This window comes from Acinonyx jubatus, chromosome E4 (assembly GCF_027475565.1).
Source record: "Acinonyx jubatus isolate Ajub_Pintada_27869175 chromosome E4, VMU_Ajub_asm_v1.0, whole genome shotgun sequence".
Classification (NCBI taxonomy): domain Eukaryota; kingdom Metazoa; phylum Chordata; class Mammalia; order Carnivora; family Felidae; genus Acinonyx; species Acinonyx jubatus.
Genome location: NC_069395.1, coordinates 46,499,484 through 46,518,937, shown reverse-complemented (window position 1 = coordinate 46,518,937; position 19,454 = coordinate 46,499,484). Strand labels below are relative to the sequence as shown.

Below are 19,454 nucleotides of genomic sequence, written 5' to 3'. Positions count from 1 at the left end.
AATGATTTTTCCATTACTCCAAAAGTAAAGCCCAGCAAATTGGTTCCAGTTTGAAACTGTCTACGGGGTGTTGTTTTTTCAAAAAGCCTGTTCAGTTTTGTCTCAAAATGCATTACATTTCTTCCTAGCTCTTTTCCAACAACTGTGCAAGTAAATCAGGTTTGCACAAAATTTCTCTTTAGACTAAGTCTAGAACTGCCTATCTAAATCAGTAACCCTGCTATAAATTTAAAGGCTTTCCATTTTTAATAGTGCCTTAACATATTAAACTTTCCTCTTCTTCATTGTGCTATTCTACTTTTCCTTCTGTCTTAATAATCCTTAATTCTTCAAGAAAAAGCAGTGACAATGACTCCAAAGTAATGAAATGTAACTTTGCAATCCTATTTTTTCCAAACTATCACCTAGGAACCATATTACTTTAGTGCTTCTTCAAAACTTTTTATAGCTGACCATACTTTACAAAAGACCCTACTAAAAATGTACATCTTGCCTAATACAGTTCAATTTATCCTGAAATATTGTGTGACAGCATAAGCTATGCAAATTGTCCAAGCACTGTGACTTGAGACAGCTCAATCTCTACAAAAGAGAGATTTCCTAGTTTACAAAATAAAGAATTTGGATCAGGCAAGTCTGAAAACCCATCTAATTTTAGGACTCTGTGAGTCCAAACACAGAATATCTGCATTTTCCAAATCACGAATAGTGGGCTAAGGACCTAAGACAGTGCTACCCATACCAGCAACCTTAGATAACATGCTTACATAAAATACTTTGGAGAAAAATCAATCTTTCCTTACTGATATTCACAAAAGGGCTGCTACTGTGGGAACTGCAGGAGAATGACATTAGGAATACTTTATTTGCAATAAAGGACCTAATAAATTCTTTCAGAGGCATATTTAAATATGAAATAATCTACAGGTTCGGCTTAAAAGTCACAGAATTACGATCTGGAAACAAGTAGTTCTGTTATAGAGGCAGAGTGATAAGCGGTTTTTAACACTGTGTTTTAAAACTTTTGTTACAACACAAAACTTTTGTATATAGTTTCTCCATTCAAGAAGTAGAAACATATGGTAACACTTTCTGCAGTATCACCTTAAAACAAAGAATAATGAAACTAGCGCCTTAAATTCCTGTTGGCTCACTGTTACTCCGCTACACACACACACACACACACACACACACACACACACACACGCTCTAAGTATGCCGTTTTAACAAAGTTAAGTTTTGTCAAAGCTGGACTTGAATGTCGTGCCGGAGTGTCTGCCCATATGTTTCTTACACTCGGTCTCTTCCTTACTTCCTTCCTTCAAAAGGAGGTTCTCTGAGCCCGAGTGCACACACTCAACCCTCACACTCACGTATTACACCCGTAGGCCGACTCACCTGCAGTCAGATTCTGCACGCATGACAGGCAAACCTGTCGAACCGTCCGTCCTCCAGAGAAATGGGTTTAAGGTGGAAGAACCAGCCTCCTGGCGCCAGATTCCCCTCGGGTCCAAATTCCACAGCCAATGAATTCATCAGAAAGCGACAGACTTCCCACACCTCACTTCCCACTCCAAACCCAGGGTCTCGGGAGTCAAGTGGCGCATGCTGATGACGCACGCTGCCCCCCTTCCTTCATCGCAGCATCTCAGCCAAAGGGACTGCGGTCGCCACCCCGCCCCCTTCCGGGCGCCATTGAGAGCGTGGCAGTAGCCCGGCACCTGCCGTTCAACCGTGTTCGGACCGATGCCCTCTAGTGGCTCAGTGTCTAGAAGCCGCCAAAGAGGACGACCCATGGCATCCCGGAGCTTTGACGGTAAGGTCGCCTGGCTCTTCAGGGAGGGACGTGAGTTGACGAATACTCCGTGGCGCCATCTCGCGGACAGTAGTCGTACGGCCTGAGGAGAGCCGGGGGGCGGGGAGAAAAGAGGAAGCGGAATGGGCGGTGCGCAATCAGGCTCACCGAAGGGATTGAGGAAAAAAAAAACAAAACACTACGTTTCCCACAGGTCTGTGGGGCTTGAAGTGGGTGGACTGGGGAGCCGGAAATCGGAGTGCCCGGCCGGGTCAGAGGCCGCCTCTGAACTCGGATACCCAGGGTGCCCACCTTCCGGCGGCTGCGCGCGCACTTCGGGCGCGGGCGCTGTGGCGCGTTCGGCGGCGCCTAACGCAGGACTCGATTTCCCAGGGTCCCGCCGCGGGAGTCTCCGGCGGGCAGGCGCGCGCGAGCCCGGGAGCGAGGTGGTCGAGGCGGGCGCCCAGGCTTCTGGGTCCTCTTGGTCTTCGCCTTTCTTCTCCGGTTCTGCTCCGCCGGCCGCTGGCCCCGCGGCCCCCGGCCACATCGACATGGCGGCGGTGCTGCAGCAGGTCCTGGAGCGCACGGAACTGAACAAGCTGCCTAAGTCCGTCCAGAACAAACTTGAAAAGTTCCTTGCCGACCAGCAATCCGAGATCGATGGCCTGAAGGGGCGGCATGAGAAATTTAAGGTGGAGAGTGGTAAGTGGCGAAGCTCTTCCCGCCCTTGGTTCTGGGCCCGACCCCGTAGCCATGGCTGGTCTTCTCCCCTTGCAAGCTCGCTTTCTGCGTACGACTTCGCTGATGGCATCGCTTCCCTGTGCTGCCTCGCCCTCCTGTAGGCCTTCTCTTACCTGCTTCCCTCACAGTTTGAAATGAAGGAGCCCTTTTGTTTGTTTTAAACTGAATTTACATTTAGCTCCGTTTTCTTGGTAGTTAGTCTCACATAGGGACACTTAACGTTGGTCGGCACACAAATTGTGAAGATCTGGGTTTCTTTACTCCGGACTATCCGGAGTCCGCGCGACTTCTCTCCCTCTAAGCTTAGAGTACCGTGTCTTTATGTTGCACGTAAAATGCTAGCGATTGCCGCTCAGTTTTCCGGTCACCTGCCTTCAAAGGCCTTTGTCGAACTGACCACTTCGTGCACCTAGTTCTGTTTTTTAGCCCTTCGAGCGGATCCAGTAACGATGTAGATATTCACAAAAATGAGTAGGTGCATAACACAGCGCTGGAAACGCAGCGATCGTAAATAGGTTAAGTAAGTTTGATACATTGGATTTCTCTGTAAAAGCTGGAGTTTACTAGAAAGTATATCAAGACCTGTTTATAGATACCCATAGCAGACCCTCAAGTAAAGTTACCGGCGACAGTGACTTGAACATCCTTGAAGAGAGATTAAGACCACCGTGATTATCGTTAGAAATACTAACTCTGTAAGTTTCTTGGTTGGGGGGGGGGCAGGTTATGGTGCTGTTTTTGCTAAATTGATTGAAAATTCTGAATACATTATCACTTCAAAAAAATGTAATTATCAAGCAGAATTGGTGTTACAAAGTAATTCCCTGGGGGCGCCTGGGTGGCCCAGTCGGTTAAGCGTCTTAGGCTCAGGTCGCGATCTCACGGTTTATCAGATTTATCAGTTCGAGCCCCGTGCAGGGCTCTGTGCTGTCAGCTCGGAGCCTGGAGCCCGCTTCGGATTCTGTGTCTCCTTCTCTCTCTGCCCCTCCCCCGCTCATGCTGTCTCTGTCTCTCTCTCTCTCTCTCTCCCAAAAAATGAATAAACGTTAAAAACAATTTTTTTTAATAATTTCCTGAATCCCAACACTGGAGGTTGTATACGGCATTCTTTTCATTAATTTATACGTAACTATCATTTGTCTTCTATGTACTTGATACTGTGCCGAACAGTACACATGCAGTCCTTCCTGTGTGAAGTTAGCACAGTTTTGCGTAAATTTGGTTATTTTATAATTTCAGGTGTATGGGTCTATTTACACAACCTTTTAAAACAAAGCAGTTTTTAATTAAGTATTCTTTCTCCATTTAATAAGGTTTTTTGTACGTGTGTCAGCTTTATGCTAAAAAGTAATGTGTGGGGAAAATACTAAGATAAGAGATTTTGCCTACCTTGAAGAATTTCAGTCTTGTGAATAGAGAAGTAATTTGTAAAACTCTCTTTAGTTCTTGTTTTCTTTTATATACTTGTATATGTTCATATATACATATATAGATAAGTATATAAGGAAACGTTAAAGTCCTTTCAGTGCTCTGTGTATCTTTACTTAAATTTTCTTATTTGGAGTGCGATTCAAATACTGTGTCTTAACTATTAAAATCAATGTTATTAAAAATAAGTAGCAGTATTGACAGTATGTGCACATGTGTGTTTGATTTTTTTTCTCTGCTCTTCTGAAGAACAACAATACTTTGAGATAGAGAAGAGGCTGTCCCACAGTCAGGAGAGGCTTGTGAATGAAACCCGAGAGTGCCAAAGCTTGAGGCTTGAGCTCGAGAAGCTCAGTAAGTATCTAATTGTGTCCTTATTTTATTCTTGGAGAATGGAGATTTTTAGATACCTTTTTGTGTGCCCTGGAAACATTACTATTTATGAAAATACTGATTGTCATAGGGCTTAATGGTCAGGAGATCTGAGTTCCAATTCTGCTGTTAAAAAGTTCTTTTGCGGGGCGCCTGGGTGGCGCAGTTGGTTAAGCGTCCGACTTCAGCCAGGTCACGATCTCGCGGTCCCTGAGTTCGAGCCCCGCGTCGGGCTCTGGGCTGATGGCTCGGAACCTGGAGCCTGTTTCCGATTCTGTGTCTCCCTCTCTCTCTGCCCCTCCCCCGTTCATGCTCTGTCTCTCTCTGTCCCAAAAATAAATAAAAAACGTTGAAAAAAAAATTAAAAAAAAAAAGTTCTTTTGCCACATGTAAATCATAACACATAAAATGGCTAGAACCACCTGTCCGTCTGCTTACACAACTGTACAGATCAAATGAGAGATGTTTGAAAGCATTTTAAAAAGTCATAAAGCATTATGCAACGGAAAGTGTGATTAAGGAGAGTGACTTTATTATTTGCATGTTGAAGATTAAAGCCTGTTCTATTATTATAATTTTAACTGTCACAATTTTTACAAATGTGTATGAATCCCAGGATATTTCCTCTTTAAGGCCCGTTTCTTGTGAAAGATGAGTAATTTCCTTTTTAATTAGTTTCCTTCTATCATTAAGTTCTAGAAGGTACACAAGATCTTAGTTAAAGGTCGTGGCATTTCTTAGGAAAATGATGTGTATCATATGTTTTGCTTATGATAGAAGAAAGCAAATGTCAGGAAAGAGCTTTCTAGAGTAGGGACATGGTATTATTAGGGATAGCTGGATTTTTAATTTGATTGGGAACACAGAAGCTAATAATCAAGAGAATGGTTAACACTTCAACCTTTTTATTTAACCAGGTCTGTGGCCATCGAGTATTTAGGTCATAGTTTTTTTCAGCTCATTCTGAAGCACTTAATTTTTTTAAAAAATATGACATATATGTACGATGGTATATATACACATGTAGTGAAGGTATAAGTAATTTCTCGAGTAGCTACATCTGGTTCATCCATCTGTATTCTGTTTTGGCATGATAACTAGGTCTGTAGGGCTGTGGTACTTAAGAATTTCAGGAAAATTACTGGATTATTGCTCCTTTTATGAGATCTGGAAAAGATGAGGGTAACCTATCATTTGTCTTCTATGTACTTGATACTGTGCTGAACAGTACACATGCAGTCCTTCCTGTGTGAAGTTAGCACAGTTTTGCGTAAGTTTGGTTATTTTATACTTACAGGTATATGAGTCTATTTACACAAGGCATCTAGTATGGCTTCTAGGAGTATACAATTATATTTGTGTTTTTTTAGTTTGTCATTCTAAATCTGCGCTTTTGGAAGGCAGCAAATAAGTGTGAAATAGAAAATTTAGACTAATTTAACAAGATTTTTCTGTATAATAAGCATCTAGTATGCCTTCTAGGAGTATACAATTATGTTTGTGTTTTTTTAGTTTATCATTCTAAATCTGTGCTTTTGGAAAGCAGCAAATGATACAAGTGCAAAATAGAAAATTTACACTAATTTAACAAGATTTTTCTGTATAATAAGCCAACTGTTTAAATAGAACTTAAGATCGGAAATAGTGATAATGTATTTAGTCATTAAATTGCTAGCACGTAAATAATATAGATGTATTTTAATGGAGGAAAGTTTCAGGAAGTATATTTCTCCTAGTTACTTGTGTGCATTTAAGGGAGAGACTGTACAAGGGAAGATAGACCATTATGAGTGGAGATTGTGGGTTTGATAATTCGGTATCAAGCATAACTTTTTCCCTCCATGGTAAAGGCTCTTTTTAAAGTGATAAACAAGCTGAATTAAAATTATCCATTATTGTTATTTGCTCTGTATACATTTTCTATACTTTAAATGTTGTTATTTACTTTCTTGGTTTTGTCTTTTTTTACTCAATTTTCTTATTTGTAAATATAATTTACTCTTTATGATTGACTCAGAGATGTCCTTGAAAAATGATAAACGTGAGAACTGCATATGCGTTTTCCTGTAAATGTTGGTTAGAATGATCAAAAATGTGATTTTGGAGACAGGATAGCACATTTAAAAATTTGGTCTACAAGTAAACTTGGAATATTCATGAATTTGGAATGTACGACTCGGTCTTTTTGAGTCTCAGTTTCTTCATTTTGAAATACATATGGGTGGCAATTGGATGAAAACCGTCATTGCAGTTTTTAAGTTCATAAAATTCCTTTTATTCAGACAATCAACTGAAGGCACTAACTGAGAAAAATAAAGAACTTGAAGTTGCTCAGGATCGCAATATTGCCATTCAGGTAAAAGTTATTTTTGTGAATAAAGCTAACTATAAACATGATACTTGAGGAAGTATTCTATTCTGGTTGTGTTTACTCATTACTTAATGGGAAAATGAAGCGTGTTCTATCACTAAACAAAAATGCATAAATATATATTCCTTAATTGGTCCTTTATGTGTTTTATTGATTGAGCATTTTTTTACTCATCAGAATGTATTAGTGCTTAATATAAAAGGGAACTTGCTTTTAACTCTGTAGTTCTTAAGGTTGTGATTTTTTTCCAGAAATTCACGTTGTAAATAAAGTGCCATAGAACTGTAGGTAGGATAGACATTCACAGATTTATCTGTCTACCTACTTAACCTACCTAGAAATTCTCTAATGTTTACTGTTGCTCAGGCAGTATTTCAACTATTGTGATCTGGTTGGGGATATGGGTGAATCCATATCATAATCATTTTAGAGTAGTAAGAAGAATAACAGATGGAGTATGATCATGAGGATTGGTCACCCATTGGTTTAATAAAGTGGTCATAGTCCGTGAGAAACTAGATGGAATGTCAGCCTCTTGCTATTGCTTTTTTAAAACTTGTGTTTGATTTGAAATTAAAATGTACTTGGTATATTAAAGGTACTTACAATGGGAAAGAGCGCTAGACTTAATCCAGTAGAAATTTAAAATTTTCTGCATAGAACTAAAACACAAGGAAGCTATTAAGTATTTTTCATTTAAAATATGACTGTTTGGATCCTTAATATATGACTGCTTTCATCCTTAAAGAAAAATCATTCAAGGGGGAAATGGGCAAAGGAATTCAAAAAAAAAAACATCAGGAAGCTGCACAAATGGTCTATGGCAATGTGAAAGGTTGCTCTACTTTACTTGTAATCAGAAAAATGCAAAAAAAATAAAAAAAATTTTTTTAAGGAAAAATGCAGATAAAACAATCAGGTAATTATTTTTTACCTCCTCCTGTGAACATTGATTTCTTTTCTTTTTTTTTTTTTTTTTAATCTTCAGTTCTGGCATGAGTGGCTTGAGATTGGTGCTTATGAATCAAAGCATATTAATTGCCATTATCTTGCTGTAAAACAGTTGACAAAATATATTAAAGGTTTTAAGACATTCCATTTCTAGGGCTCTTTCTTAAAAAAATAATTTGAACCAAGGTGTAAATACAGTGACAGTCATCATATTGTATTTTATGGCAGCAAAAAATTAGAAATAAAATGTCCTGTCTACAAAGTCATGTTTAAGTAACTAGGACATTTCCAAGTGATAAATAATGATATGGGAAATTTTTTCATAAGCTATGAAAAATAATTTTTAAAACTGCAAAATATAAATAGAAGTGTTGAGATTGTGGGTAATTTTTAAACTTTTAAGTGTATTAAGTTATAAGAAAAAACCAACCATGCTTAAACCACAGCTAATGTTAAAGTTCTGTGTTCAAGTTCCTATAATGATTAATCAACTTTATTTTTTAATTTAAATGTATTATGCTTCTCCTTTACATGATAGAGCCAGTTTACAAGGACAAAAGAAGAATTAGAAGCTGAGAAAAGAGACTTAGTTAGAACCAATGAGAGACTATCTCAAGAACTTGAATATTTAACAGGTATGAGAAAATACTTTAGGCTCTAACTTCACTCTTTCCTGTCTCTTCTTACAGTGCTAGGAATTAATCCTCAGTCCATTTCTGTTGCTGGTGTTTCTTTGTCATAGCGCAGAATATAGTTCAATGTAATATCCTATTGTGTCTGCCACTCGTTTGTCTTTAGATCATTACCAAGGTTTTAAAGCAGTGTCTAGATAAGTATGCATAAATGAAAAACATCTCTAAGGAGTTGTAATTTGAACCAAGATTTACATGCTAACACTACAGCGTTATTTATAACATCAGATTGGAAGCAGTTTAAGTGTTTAGTTGTAGAGGCTAAACTCCTTCATTTTATACAGACACACTTGCTGGAATAAACTGTCCATAAACATTCAATATGTAGAAGAACCTGAAAGGAGAGCTTATATTTAAAACTACGGACTGAAGGAGTTATGAGGCAGGAACATAAGCTAAGTAATACACATACGTAAGATAGATAGTAGATAGTATGTGAAACAGTTGATGTTTTAAGGTAAACATGACTCTTAAGCAGTTTAATGTATCAAATTACCTTTGGTTACTTTTTAAAAATTTTGGAGGTTTTATTAATGGAAGAATTTTCAATTACTTATGTTGCTATACAGTACTATTCAGTTAGGTAACTATACTTTTCCAGTCTCAGAAAAGTTACTTCAGAGTATTTGTTGATGAAGTTGATCAGCTAATAGGTAGATAAAATTGAAACATTTTTTTTTGTTTATTTTGAGAGAGAGAGAGAGAGAGGGTATACACACAAGCAGGGGAGTGGCAGAGAAGAAGAGAGAATCTCAATCATCAGTGCAGAGCCTGATGCAGGACTTGAACCCAGGAACCATGAGATTCTGGCCTGATCCAAAATCAAGAGTTGGACACTTTAACCAACTGAGCCACGCAGGTGCCCCGGAATTTTTTTTATAAAAACTTTCATGTAGGGGAACCTGGTTGGCTCAGTCAGTTGAGCATCCAACTATGGCTCAGGTCCTTATCTCACAGTTTGTGACTTTGAGCCCCACATAGGGTTTACGGCTGTCACTGCAGAGCCTGCTTTGGATCCTCTGTCCCCTTCTCTTCCCCTCCCCCACTCATGCTCACTCTCTCTCAAAAATAAACATTAAAAAAAAAAATTTAATAAAACTTTGCTATAAGGAGTATATAGAAAACTAAGCATGGACATGTTCTGGCTCTGTTGAGTAGGTTTTTGTTATCACTGCTTTTTAACTTAAATGGCTATTTATGAAATTTTAATAGATCTGTAAGTATATATCAGGAAAATTAATGCTAATTGCATATTTAGCTTAAGATACAGCATTTAAAATAACCAGTGTAAGTTATATGTTGCCTTGGGTGCACAAATTTGGTTTATCATCTGCATGTTTAAATTAAAGTTATAACTAAGTATGACAAACAAAATAAAGAAGTCGAGAACTACTTTGTATTAACTGCTTGTATTTCTAGAGATGTATCTTTGATGTTTGGTTTCTCTGAGCATTAATTAGTCATTTTCAAATTCTCTTCTGACCTTTCTAGAGGATTTTAAACGTCTAAATGAAAAACTTAAGGAAAGCAATGCCACAAAGGGTGATCTTCAGTTAAAACTGGATGAACTTCAAGCTTCTGATGTTTCTGTTAAAGCAAGTAACAAATAATTTCTAATGCACAAAATACAATGTTTGCTTAAAACTCCCTAAATTAAATTTTAAATGTGGGCAGGTTATCTATGAAGTGATTAAAATCTGTGTTTTTGTTTTTGTTTAATATCAGGGAATTAATTAAATATTATGGCCATTTTAATTGAAGTGTTTATGTGATGTTTGTTTCTTATAGTTCTTGATATGATTATCTTACCTGATTACCTATTTTCTGTTAAGAATGCATGCAAATACTTATTTCTGTTAAAATAAGATTCTGCTTGTGTTCTTTAGCTACAGACAAAATCTTTTATTAGCCCTATATTGTCTTTAACTGTAAACATGATTTTCTTGGATATTTTTAGTATCGAGAAAAACGTTTGGAGCAAGAAAAGGAGTTATTACATAATCAGAATACATGGCTGAATACAGAGTTGAAAACTAAAACTGATGAACTTCTGGCTCTTGGCAGAGAAAAAGGAAATGAGATTCTAGAGCTTAAATGTAATCTTGAAAACAAAAAAGAAGAGGTAAGTTAGTAAAACTTTTTTTTCATTTTGGTTAAAACTTACATTTATGTGCCAGGTTATTACAAAAATATTCCATGGGTATACCAAATGAAATGTATTATAATGTTAGAAATGTGGAGGACATAACTCAAACATTTGGCCTGGGAAATGAACCAGTTGCATATAATTAAATATTTTAAGATCTTCTTTGATGAATTTTGATACTCTCTACTATTTTTTTATATATCTTTAAGACATGTTTAAGAAGTGGTGATAAATTTTGTCAACTAAATCCAAGTGTGTTGTTCTGTGAGCTGTTATTTTTCATTCTCTTACATATACATATTTTATATAAAATCCTTTTTTGGGTTTGGGGATTATTTTGCTTTCACTTGGCAGCTAAACTTTATGTTTATCGAAACATACGTTTATGTTATGTAATTGAAAATTAATTTCAGCTAATACAACATCTTCCCTCTACCCAACGCTCTTGTTCCTAGGTTTCCAGAATGGAAGAACAGATGAATGGCTTGAAGATGTCAAATGAGAATCTTCAAAAACATGTAGAAGAGCTGTTGACCAAACTAAAAGAGGTATAGAAGATCACTTTAAAATTTCTCTTTTATAAAATCGTCAAAGCATTTATGAGGCGGGGCGCCTGGGTGGCTCAGTCCGTTGAGCTTCCGACTTCGGCCCAGGTCACGATCTCACCTTCTGTGAGTTCGAGCCCCGCGTCGGGCTCTGTGCTGACAGCTCAGAGCCTGGAGCCTGCTTCGGATTCTGTCTCCCTCTCTCTCTAGCCCTCCCCCACTCATGCTCTGTCTCTCTCTGTCTCAAAAATAAAATAAAAAAAACATAAAAATTAAAAAAAAAAAAAGCATTTATGAGGCTATTATTTTTAAAATGATTTCATGTTGTGAACTATTTCTGGCACCATAAAATGGCCAGGATACTGATATGATGTAGCTAGGTTAAAATAGCTAGACCCAGGAAAGGCAATCATGTAGTTTATCCAATATCCAATATATTGTTTGAAAATGAGTATGGTTAATTTTAGTATTTATGTATTACACTTTAAGATAAAAACATATTTTTGTTTTTAAGGTAATTCACCTTTATCATGAAAATTGATGTTAATTTTTATCTCTTTGCAAATTGTATTTTTTATCTTAGTCTTTGATAAGCATTCTAAATTCAGTTCAGATGAGACTGCTGTAATTGGGTCTTTTTTGCAGGCCAAGGAACAGCAGGCCAGTATGGAAGAGAAATTCCACAATGAATTAAATGCTCACATAAAACTCTCTAATCTATACAAGGTAAATGCCCAGCCTCACATTTTAGTGTCCTACTGTTGCATTTTTGGATGTCAAATAACTTTGTAAGATTAAATTTTAGAGTGCTGCTGATGACTCCGAGGCAAAGAGCAATGAACTGACCCGAGCAGTAGATGAACTGCACAAACTTTTGAAAGAAGCTGGAGAAGGTAAGATTTAAATTATGGGGATTATTTTTGGTTTTACATAAAAGGTGTTTTTTTCTTTACATTTGTGTAGGTTGTTGGATTTGGAAGGCAATCTTATTAGAGACAAAATTTGGTATAGAAGAAAGATTCTTGGAGTAAGAAACTTTGAATTCTATTTTCAGCAGATATTTTCTATTTTGAAAATAGAGTTAGCTACTAGTTTTCTGGTTTTTTCATCTTATAATCCTATATATGGTCTGATTTCTAAAGGAAATTTTTCTTCCATTTATGAGACACTTACTTGATGAGTAGTTTGGGTATTCTCTTACTCCATAAATAAGCCTAACATTTCAGTTTGTAAATTGTGTCTTTTAGCGTCTTTGATTTTCTTATATTCTTCTTTGTAATGTAAGCTATTTTTGTATGATCTTTTTCCAGTCATTTTCTGTGTTCTAAAGATCAGAATAAAATCAAAGAGATACGTAGAGCCACTTCTTTACAATCTGAATTCCCTTATTTTCCCCTTAGATTGGAGACATCCAAAGGAGAAGTAGATTCACCAGGCTAGGACATTTAAGGAATGTAGAGCAAGAGCTTTCAGAGGGTGACTGTCAGCCATAGCCTGTCTACAATTTAATGGTGTCTACTGAAGGGAAAAATAATGACTATTCTGTTACGTTTTATAAACTTCCAAGATTTTAATTGTATGTTTGGATATTGTCTTTAAAAATGTTTTTAGCCAATAAAGCAATTCAAGATCATCTTCTAGAAGTGGAGGAATCTAAAGATCAAATGGAAAAAGAAATGCTTGAGAAAATAGGAAAGTTGGAGAAGGAATTAGAGAATGCAAATGACCTGCTTTCTGCCACAAAACGTAAAGGTATGGATTAATAGGTACTTAATAATGGCTTGAATGAAGTACTAGAACTTCCTACATAGTTCTTACTAATTTCCGCTAATAGTATTTCTTTATCATGTTGTGATAAAGGAAACTCCATTAATTTATAGAATTAGAATTTTTTACTTTAAAATTAATATCTGTCTGTATCTTTACTATATTGTCAAGTATAATTATCATTTGATCACACATAATTTATGTGTCAACTTCCAGAATATCTTTAACTATACTTAACTGCATGATTTTTAGAATTGGATTATGTTACCTGACAATTTGATACCCCATTGTAGAATCCACATAGGAATTTGTATGTAATGCTTCATAGGTGTCACATTTTACTCGTCTTGAAAAAACTGTTAGTGGCTTTAGTTTGAAATACTACAGAAATACACTAGATTCCTATGTCTTGGCACAGGAGCCATATTATCTGAAGAAGAACTTGCAGCCATGTCTCCTACTGCAGCAGCTGTAGCTAAGATAGTGAAGCCTGGCATGAAATTAACTGAGGTAAGAATGGTATTTAAATCTTACTGTTTTCCTTCAGCAAAAGGAAATTTGCTGAAATTTAATGCTGAGAAAAATTATTCTTAAAATCATCTGATGATTTCATGGAACATTCCAAGAAAAGCTTTCTTGGTTTCTGGTTCTTATAACATAGTAAATAAACATTAACGTCTTATGTAAGTGCTAACACATGTTTATTATGAGGCTGTATCAATTACAGGTATATACTTCTGTTGTTACGCTCAGATTTGAAACAATCCCTCTTCTCCTTTCAGCTGTATAATGCTTATGTGGAAACTCAGGATCAGTTGCTTTTGGAGAAACTAGAGAATAAAAGAATTAATAAATATCTAGATGAAATAGTGAAAGAAGTTGAAGCTAAAGCACCAATTTTGAAACGCCAGCGTGAGGAGTATGAACGTGCACAGAAAGCTGTGGCAAGTTTATCTGTTAAGCTTGAACAAGCTATGAAGGTTGGTTCCATTCTTAAATTTTAGCTGTGGGAAAAATATAGATGACACATGATTTACTAGGTAATTCTTTCCTAGAATTAAAGTGGTTGAGTTGGGAAAGGCTAATCGTGCTTTTTCAGCAATGGAGTAATTCTACTTTATTAAACACCTGTAATAATGAAATGTCCTACTCTTAGTCTGCTAAAATTATGGGAGCCTTTTATATTTTTTAAGACATTAGAGATGTTTTCTGTAGGATTCTCTAGTGGATGATGAATAGCCAAATCCCGCTGGGCTTCTCTTCAAATTAAAATAACAGTCTCTTTGTAATAGAACTCTTAAATTTGTCACAGTCATTCCTTGTCAGTCGGGTTCTGATATTCTGTCTAGAAATGGTAACATTGTTTGACCATAGAGAAGAACTCCTTTTTTATAACATTTCATAATTTGGCAAATATTTATGTACATTATTTTGTTAACTGTTCTTTGCCAATTGGAAGTACCAAGGAAATTCACAAATATCTTCCCTTTTAAGGTTCCTTTTTATTAGATAATGATTAAAAAACTTTCTGATAATTTTGTTTTTAGGGTACAACTATTAATATTACTGAGAAGTAGTCTAAGTTTATTAAACAAATTTTATTGAGAAAATTCAGTTAAATCCATTTGTATCTGCTGTTCTAAACTGATCAGTTTCTTTTTTTTTTTTTCCTGGAGATTAGTATAAATAAATAGGGTCCTTAATTCAAACTTAAAATTTTGTTGCTGTTGCTATTACGGTTTAGTTGTCAGTTTAAATCAGGGTATATTATATTTAATGGTCTCTTTCTCCTGGGTTATATGACATCTGTCAGTCTTGCCTTGACAGAATATTGGCATTTAAAATCTGCACACACACACACACACCCAACCCCATTGTTTGAAAAGAAGTCCCTTGGATATAATTACATCATCTTGAGTTTCTCACTGTTGAGAGTGTTTTGCCTGGAGCTTATTGTCTGAAGAGGATAGTGAAGTAGAGGGGCAGATGTTCATTGTGGAAAAAACCTGTTTGTTTTTCACTAATGTGCAGGTATAACAATAAAAATCCTTTACATACTTTTTTAAAACTAGTTAAAGAATTTATAGATAATTTCTGTATCTTCTTTATAGTAGAATCTTTTGTCCATAACCAATATCATGTGTCCTCCAGTCTAGATTCTGTGATGTTCATTTGTTAGATACTTAAGAGTTTTATAACTAAATTACTTCTTCCTTGGCATCGTAGTTAATCCCATTTTAAACTCAGCAGATTTGTATCATTGCCATCTCATGAGTATTTGCCTTCTTCATTTTGTCACATACTTGTTTCTACAGAAAATGGTTTATGCATACCTTTAGAGCAGGGCATTCAGGTACTTGAAACCACAGGATAAATATGAGCCATCTTTCACTTGGATAGTATTTAAAACATTATTATGTAAAAAAACTCATCAAGAGGCAAAATTTGTATGGATTTGAGATAAAGCATAAGATTTCAACAAATTTTGTGCTTTTTTCAGGCTCCTTAAAAGTATGCCCCTAAATCCCTAGTGATATTGTGATGCGAAACTTAGCAAGGCACTGCTTATACTATTTTTTTTAACAGCCTTGAAACATAGACTATTGCTTCTTTAGAATTAATTCCTGATGCCTTTTTTATACAAGTCTTATGCATCCCTTACCCAACATTTACTTTTGATATGTATTTGCAGATAAGCAATGTATTAATGATTAGCATTACAATACAGTCCTTTGTTTTCATCTCAGTAACACAGCTTTTGAGAGTATTTGTGTGATGTTATTTGATATACACTATTAATTTCATGTGGCTGTATAATTGTAATTTACAGTTAATTCGGAGTGGCAAATTCTCCATTGTTTGCATTAGCGTAATGATAAGCAGTACTTGAGATATTAAGAAGTGTATGTGTTCATATTTGTAGAGAAGTGACTGTTTAGAAACTACTATTTCATACAGAAGTAGTTGAGCACTGTGTATTTTTATTGTTCATATAACTATTTTATTGGTATAGATCTTAGAAGGGAATACAGAATTTTCATTAGAATTTATGTTTTAAAGGAGATTCAACGATTGCAGGAGGACACTGATAAAGCTAACAAACATTCATCTGTGCTTGAAAGAGACAATCAAAGAATGGAAATACAAATAAAAGATCTTTCACAACAGGTTAGAATTTTTTGTTTCTTTTCTCTTTTTTTTTTCTGTATAGACTGCCCAGTAGTGATCGAATCTGCAGGTATCTAAGATAGAACTACTGCATCTGAAGTTCTCATCAGTTAGGGATACTACTCTAACAGAATTATAGGCTAGTCATTGTTTTTTTGTTTTTTCATCACCCTTCCCATTTATATTTTAAGTACTTGATAAATTTTCAAATTGCAAGTACCGATTGTAATAAATGAAATAATTCAAGGATAAGTAAAAGTTTCTGCCTCCTACTCAAGTCCCAGAACATAACCAGTGCTAACAGACTAGTTCTTTCATGTCTTTTTTCATATATATGCAGATACATGTGAACATTCATGAATATGTATAAGCATTCCTTGTTTTTTGGTTTTTTAATTTATTTTGAGAGAGCACATGTATGAGCATGGGAGGGGTAGAGAGAGAGAGAGAGAGAGAGAGAGAGAATCCCAAGCAGGCTCCGCATTGTCAGTGCGGGGATTGAACTCAGTGAACTGTGAGACTAGGACCTGAATCTGAGTCAGAATCAGAAGTTGGATGCTTAACTGACTGAGCCACCCAGGTGCGTCCCCCCCCCAACCTCTTGTTTTTATTGAAATAAAACCATGCTATATGCATTACTCTGGGACTTTTTTTTTCCAACTGAGTAAGTCAAGAATGTAGATCTATCTTGTTCATATATTTTATCCTCAATTTTATGTGTAGGTTTACGCACATACATGAAAACCTCATATGAATGGAATTAAAATCTATTTTTCATGCTGTCCTTCTGCACCATACAATATAAACATAAGCATGCATGTGCAAGCATACACACACAGGTATATATTTCTTTGTGTTTTCTTTGGCCACTGTTTTACAAAAATGGGACCATCCTTCTAGAATTGTGAATTGGTAATTTAAAAAAAACAACAGCTTTCATTGACACTTTTATAGAAATGAAAAATAGTTTTTCCCATTAATATTTAAGTTTTAATATCTAAAACGATCTTGATGGGGCGCCTGGGTGGCTCAGTCGGTTAAGCGGCCAACTTCGGCCCAGGTCATGATCTCACGGTCCGTGAGTTTGAGCCCCGCGTCGGGCTCTGTGCTGACAGCTCAGAGCCTGGAACCTGTTTCAGATTCTGTGTCTCCCTCTCTCTGACCCTCCCCCGTTCATGCTTTGTCTCTCTCTGTCTCAAAAATAAATAAACGCTAAAAGAAAAAAAATAAAAATAAATAAATAAATAAAACAATCTTGATATTAAGATAATTTAATATTGATGGCTTTCATAAAGTAATATTTTCATTTGAAAATTTTTATTCTAAACATTTCCAGAATCAAAGTCAATGCTACTTGATAATATATTAAAATTTTGTTTTTAGATTAGAGTGCTTTTGATGGAACTTGAGGAAGCAAGGGGTAATCATGTAATTCGTGATGAGGAAGTGAGCTCCGCTGATATAAGTAGTTCATCTGAAGTAATATCACAGCATCTAGTGTCTTATAGAAATATTGAAGAACTTCAACAGCAAAATCAACGTCTCTTAGTGGCCCTTAGGGAACTTGGGGAAACCAGAGAAAGAGAGGAACAAGAAACAACTTCATCCAAGTAAGCAACTGATTACCTCAGTTTGTTTAGCAAAAATACTTATTAAAAAGTTCTTACGTGTCCCTAATAGTGTTGTAAACTGGGAATATGATGACTTAACGGAAAAAAGAATTGAGCAACAATACAAAAAAAATTTTTTTTTACTCTTAGGGATCTCAATTTGTGGATGAGATTGATGGTAAGATAGAATAAGGTATATAAATAAGTAGGATAATTTTAGTCCCGTGTGTTCAGTGCTGTAATGGCTAGAAGTCTGTCTTTGAGAGTGTAGAGGTGGAGGACCTAGCCTAGGTTTAAGGAAACAGACCAGGCTTCATGGAGAAGGTAATGTAGGAATTACTCAAGCAGAGTAACGATTTTTTTCCAAAAATGTGTTTGGTGCCAGAGAAAGAGCAGTGGCTAAGAAGACTGAGATTTGGACTGAGTGGAATTGGTTTGATTTTTGCAAACAGATTTTTCAGGTGACATTGGTGAGTACCTGAGTCCTGTATGGTGGAGGTTTTTAAAGTGGTTCTTAAAATACCAGCAGAAGAAGGAAAGGATAAGAGAAACAAAACATTATGCTTAATGATAGATGGTAAAATGCTTATTAATTTATAGTTTATTGAAATACAGTAGAATTTATAGTAGATATTATAACTCAATCTCAGTCATGTGAAATAGACTGATTTCTTTTCCTACAGAATCACTGAGCTGCAGCTAAAACTTGAGAATGCCCTCACTGAATTAGAACAACTCCGGGAGTCACGACAACATCAAATGCAGCTTGTTGATTCTATAGTTCGTCAGCGTGATATGTACCGTATTTTGTTGTCACAAACAACAGGAGTTGCCATTCCTTTACAAGGTAGGTTTTTACATATTATCCTAAAAAATTCCAAGTAATTTTGGGAAATATTTTTTAAATGTATATTATAAAATAGATTTTGCAACATAAGCAGTGTTTACTGATGGTAGCTTCAAATTTATCTACTATATGTGATTGATCGATCATGACATCACCAATCCTAAAACATATAATCGTTTTAGGTATGACTAAGAAAGAAGAAATTCTGACCATTGTTGATAAGTGTGTATCTTAGAATCCATGAATTACTATATTTGTCTGTTTTTAAGTATAGTTGACGTACAATATACTATTAATTTCAGGTGTATCTCATAATGATTTGACATTTCCATACAACATGAAATGACTCCCACATTCTATAAGTCTAGTTACCTTCTGTCACCATACAGAGTTAACTGACTATCACTGACCATATTCCCATACTATACATTACATCTCCATGACCTTTTAGTTATGTCTTGTTTCACCATTTCATTTGCAAATATTGTCTCTAACCAGAAACTGAAAGTGATCATGGTAGATTGTTCATTAGATTCCTTCTTTCATAATCTCTGTAATCTTACTGTTTCATTTAAATAAGTCGAGCTTGTTTATTTTGGCAATGCCATATGTACAAAGAGATGTTACATTATTACTTTTACATTTCTGAAGCTTCAAGTTTAGATGATATTTCTCTTGCATCAACTCCGAAACGTTCAAGTACATCACAGACTGCTTCCACTCCTGCTCCGGTACCTGTAATTGAGTCAGCAGAGGCTATAGAAGCAAAGGCTGCTCTTAAACAGGTAAGAACACGCCATGACACTTTTATCTTGGTTAGAATCTTTGAGAACACAGGTGGTCATCTTTTAATAATTTCATCAATATTTAGTTGCAGGAAATTTTTGAGAATTACAAAAAAGAAAAGGCAGATAATGAAAAAATACAAAATGAGCAGCTTGAGAAACTTCAGGATCAAATTACAGATTTGCGATCACAAAACACCAAAATATCTACACAACTAGATTTTGCTTCTAAACGG

At 35.8% G+C, this 19,454-nt stretch overlaps 2 protein-coding genes across 3 annotated transcripts in view; one reads left to right on the top strand and one right to left on the bottom strand.

The window, feature by feature from the left end:
* Positions 1 to 1,558, bottom strand: part of ODR4 (odr-4 GPCR localization factor homolog) — a 34,361-nt gene extending 32,803 nt beyond the window's left edge. The window contains exon 1 of the mRNA XM_053209564.1: positions 1,399 to 1,558. The gene's annotated coding sequence lies outside the window, so the exon portion shown is untranslated. The remainder of the gene's footprint in view (positions 1 to 1,398) is intronic.
* Positions 1,559 to 1,675: 117 nt separating this feature from the next.
* Positions 1,676 to 19,454, top strand: part of TPR (translocated promoter region, nuclear basket protein) — a 65,348-nt gene continuing 47,569 nt past the window's right edge. Inside the window, exons 1-18 of one of the 2 annotated variants that reach the window (XM_015063270.3) lie at positions 1,676 to 1,816; positions 2,189 to 2,497; positions 4,214 to 4,318; positions 6,619 to 6,692; positions 8,197 to 8,293; positions 9,842 to 9,945; positions 10,308 to 10,472; positions 10,952 to 11,044; positions 11,687 to 11,767; positions 11,847 to 11,934; positions 12,653 to 12,793; positions 13,227 to 13,318; positions 13,591 to 13,788; positions 15,869 to 15,976; positions 17,360 to 17,586; positions 18,270 to 18,433; positions 19,085 to 19,218; positions 19,305 to 19,453. In XM_015063270.3, the coding sequence (XP_014918756.2) occupies positions 1,747 to 1,816; positions 2,189 to 2,497; positions 4,214 to 4,318; positions 6,619 to 6,692; positions 8,197 to 8,293; positions 9,842 to 9,945; positions 10,308 to 10,472; positions 10,952 to 11,044; positions 11,687 to 11,767; positions 11,847 to 11,934; positions 12,653 to 12,793; positions 13,227 to 13,318; positions 13,591 to 13,788; positions 15,869 to 15,976; positions 17,360 to 17,586; positions 18,270 to 18,433; positions 19,085 to 19,218; positions 19,305 to 19,453 (2,399 nt within the window). In that variant the 5' untranslated portion in view covers positions 1,676 to 1,746. The remainder of the gene's footprint in view (positions 1,817 to 2,188; positions 2,498 to 4,213; positions 4,319 to 6,618; positions 6,693 to 8,196; positions 8,294 to 9,841; positions 9,946 to 10,307; positions 10,473 to 10,951; positions 11,045 to 11,686; positions 11,768 to 11,846; positions 11,935 to 12,652; positions 12,794 to 13,226; positions 13,319 to 13,590; positions 13,789 to 15,868; positions 15,977 to 17,359; positions 17,587 to 18,269; positions 18,434 to 19,084; positions 19,219 to 19,304; position 19,454) is intronic. The other variant, XM_015063269.3, reaches the window with a different exon arrangement.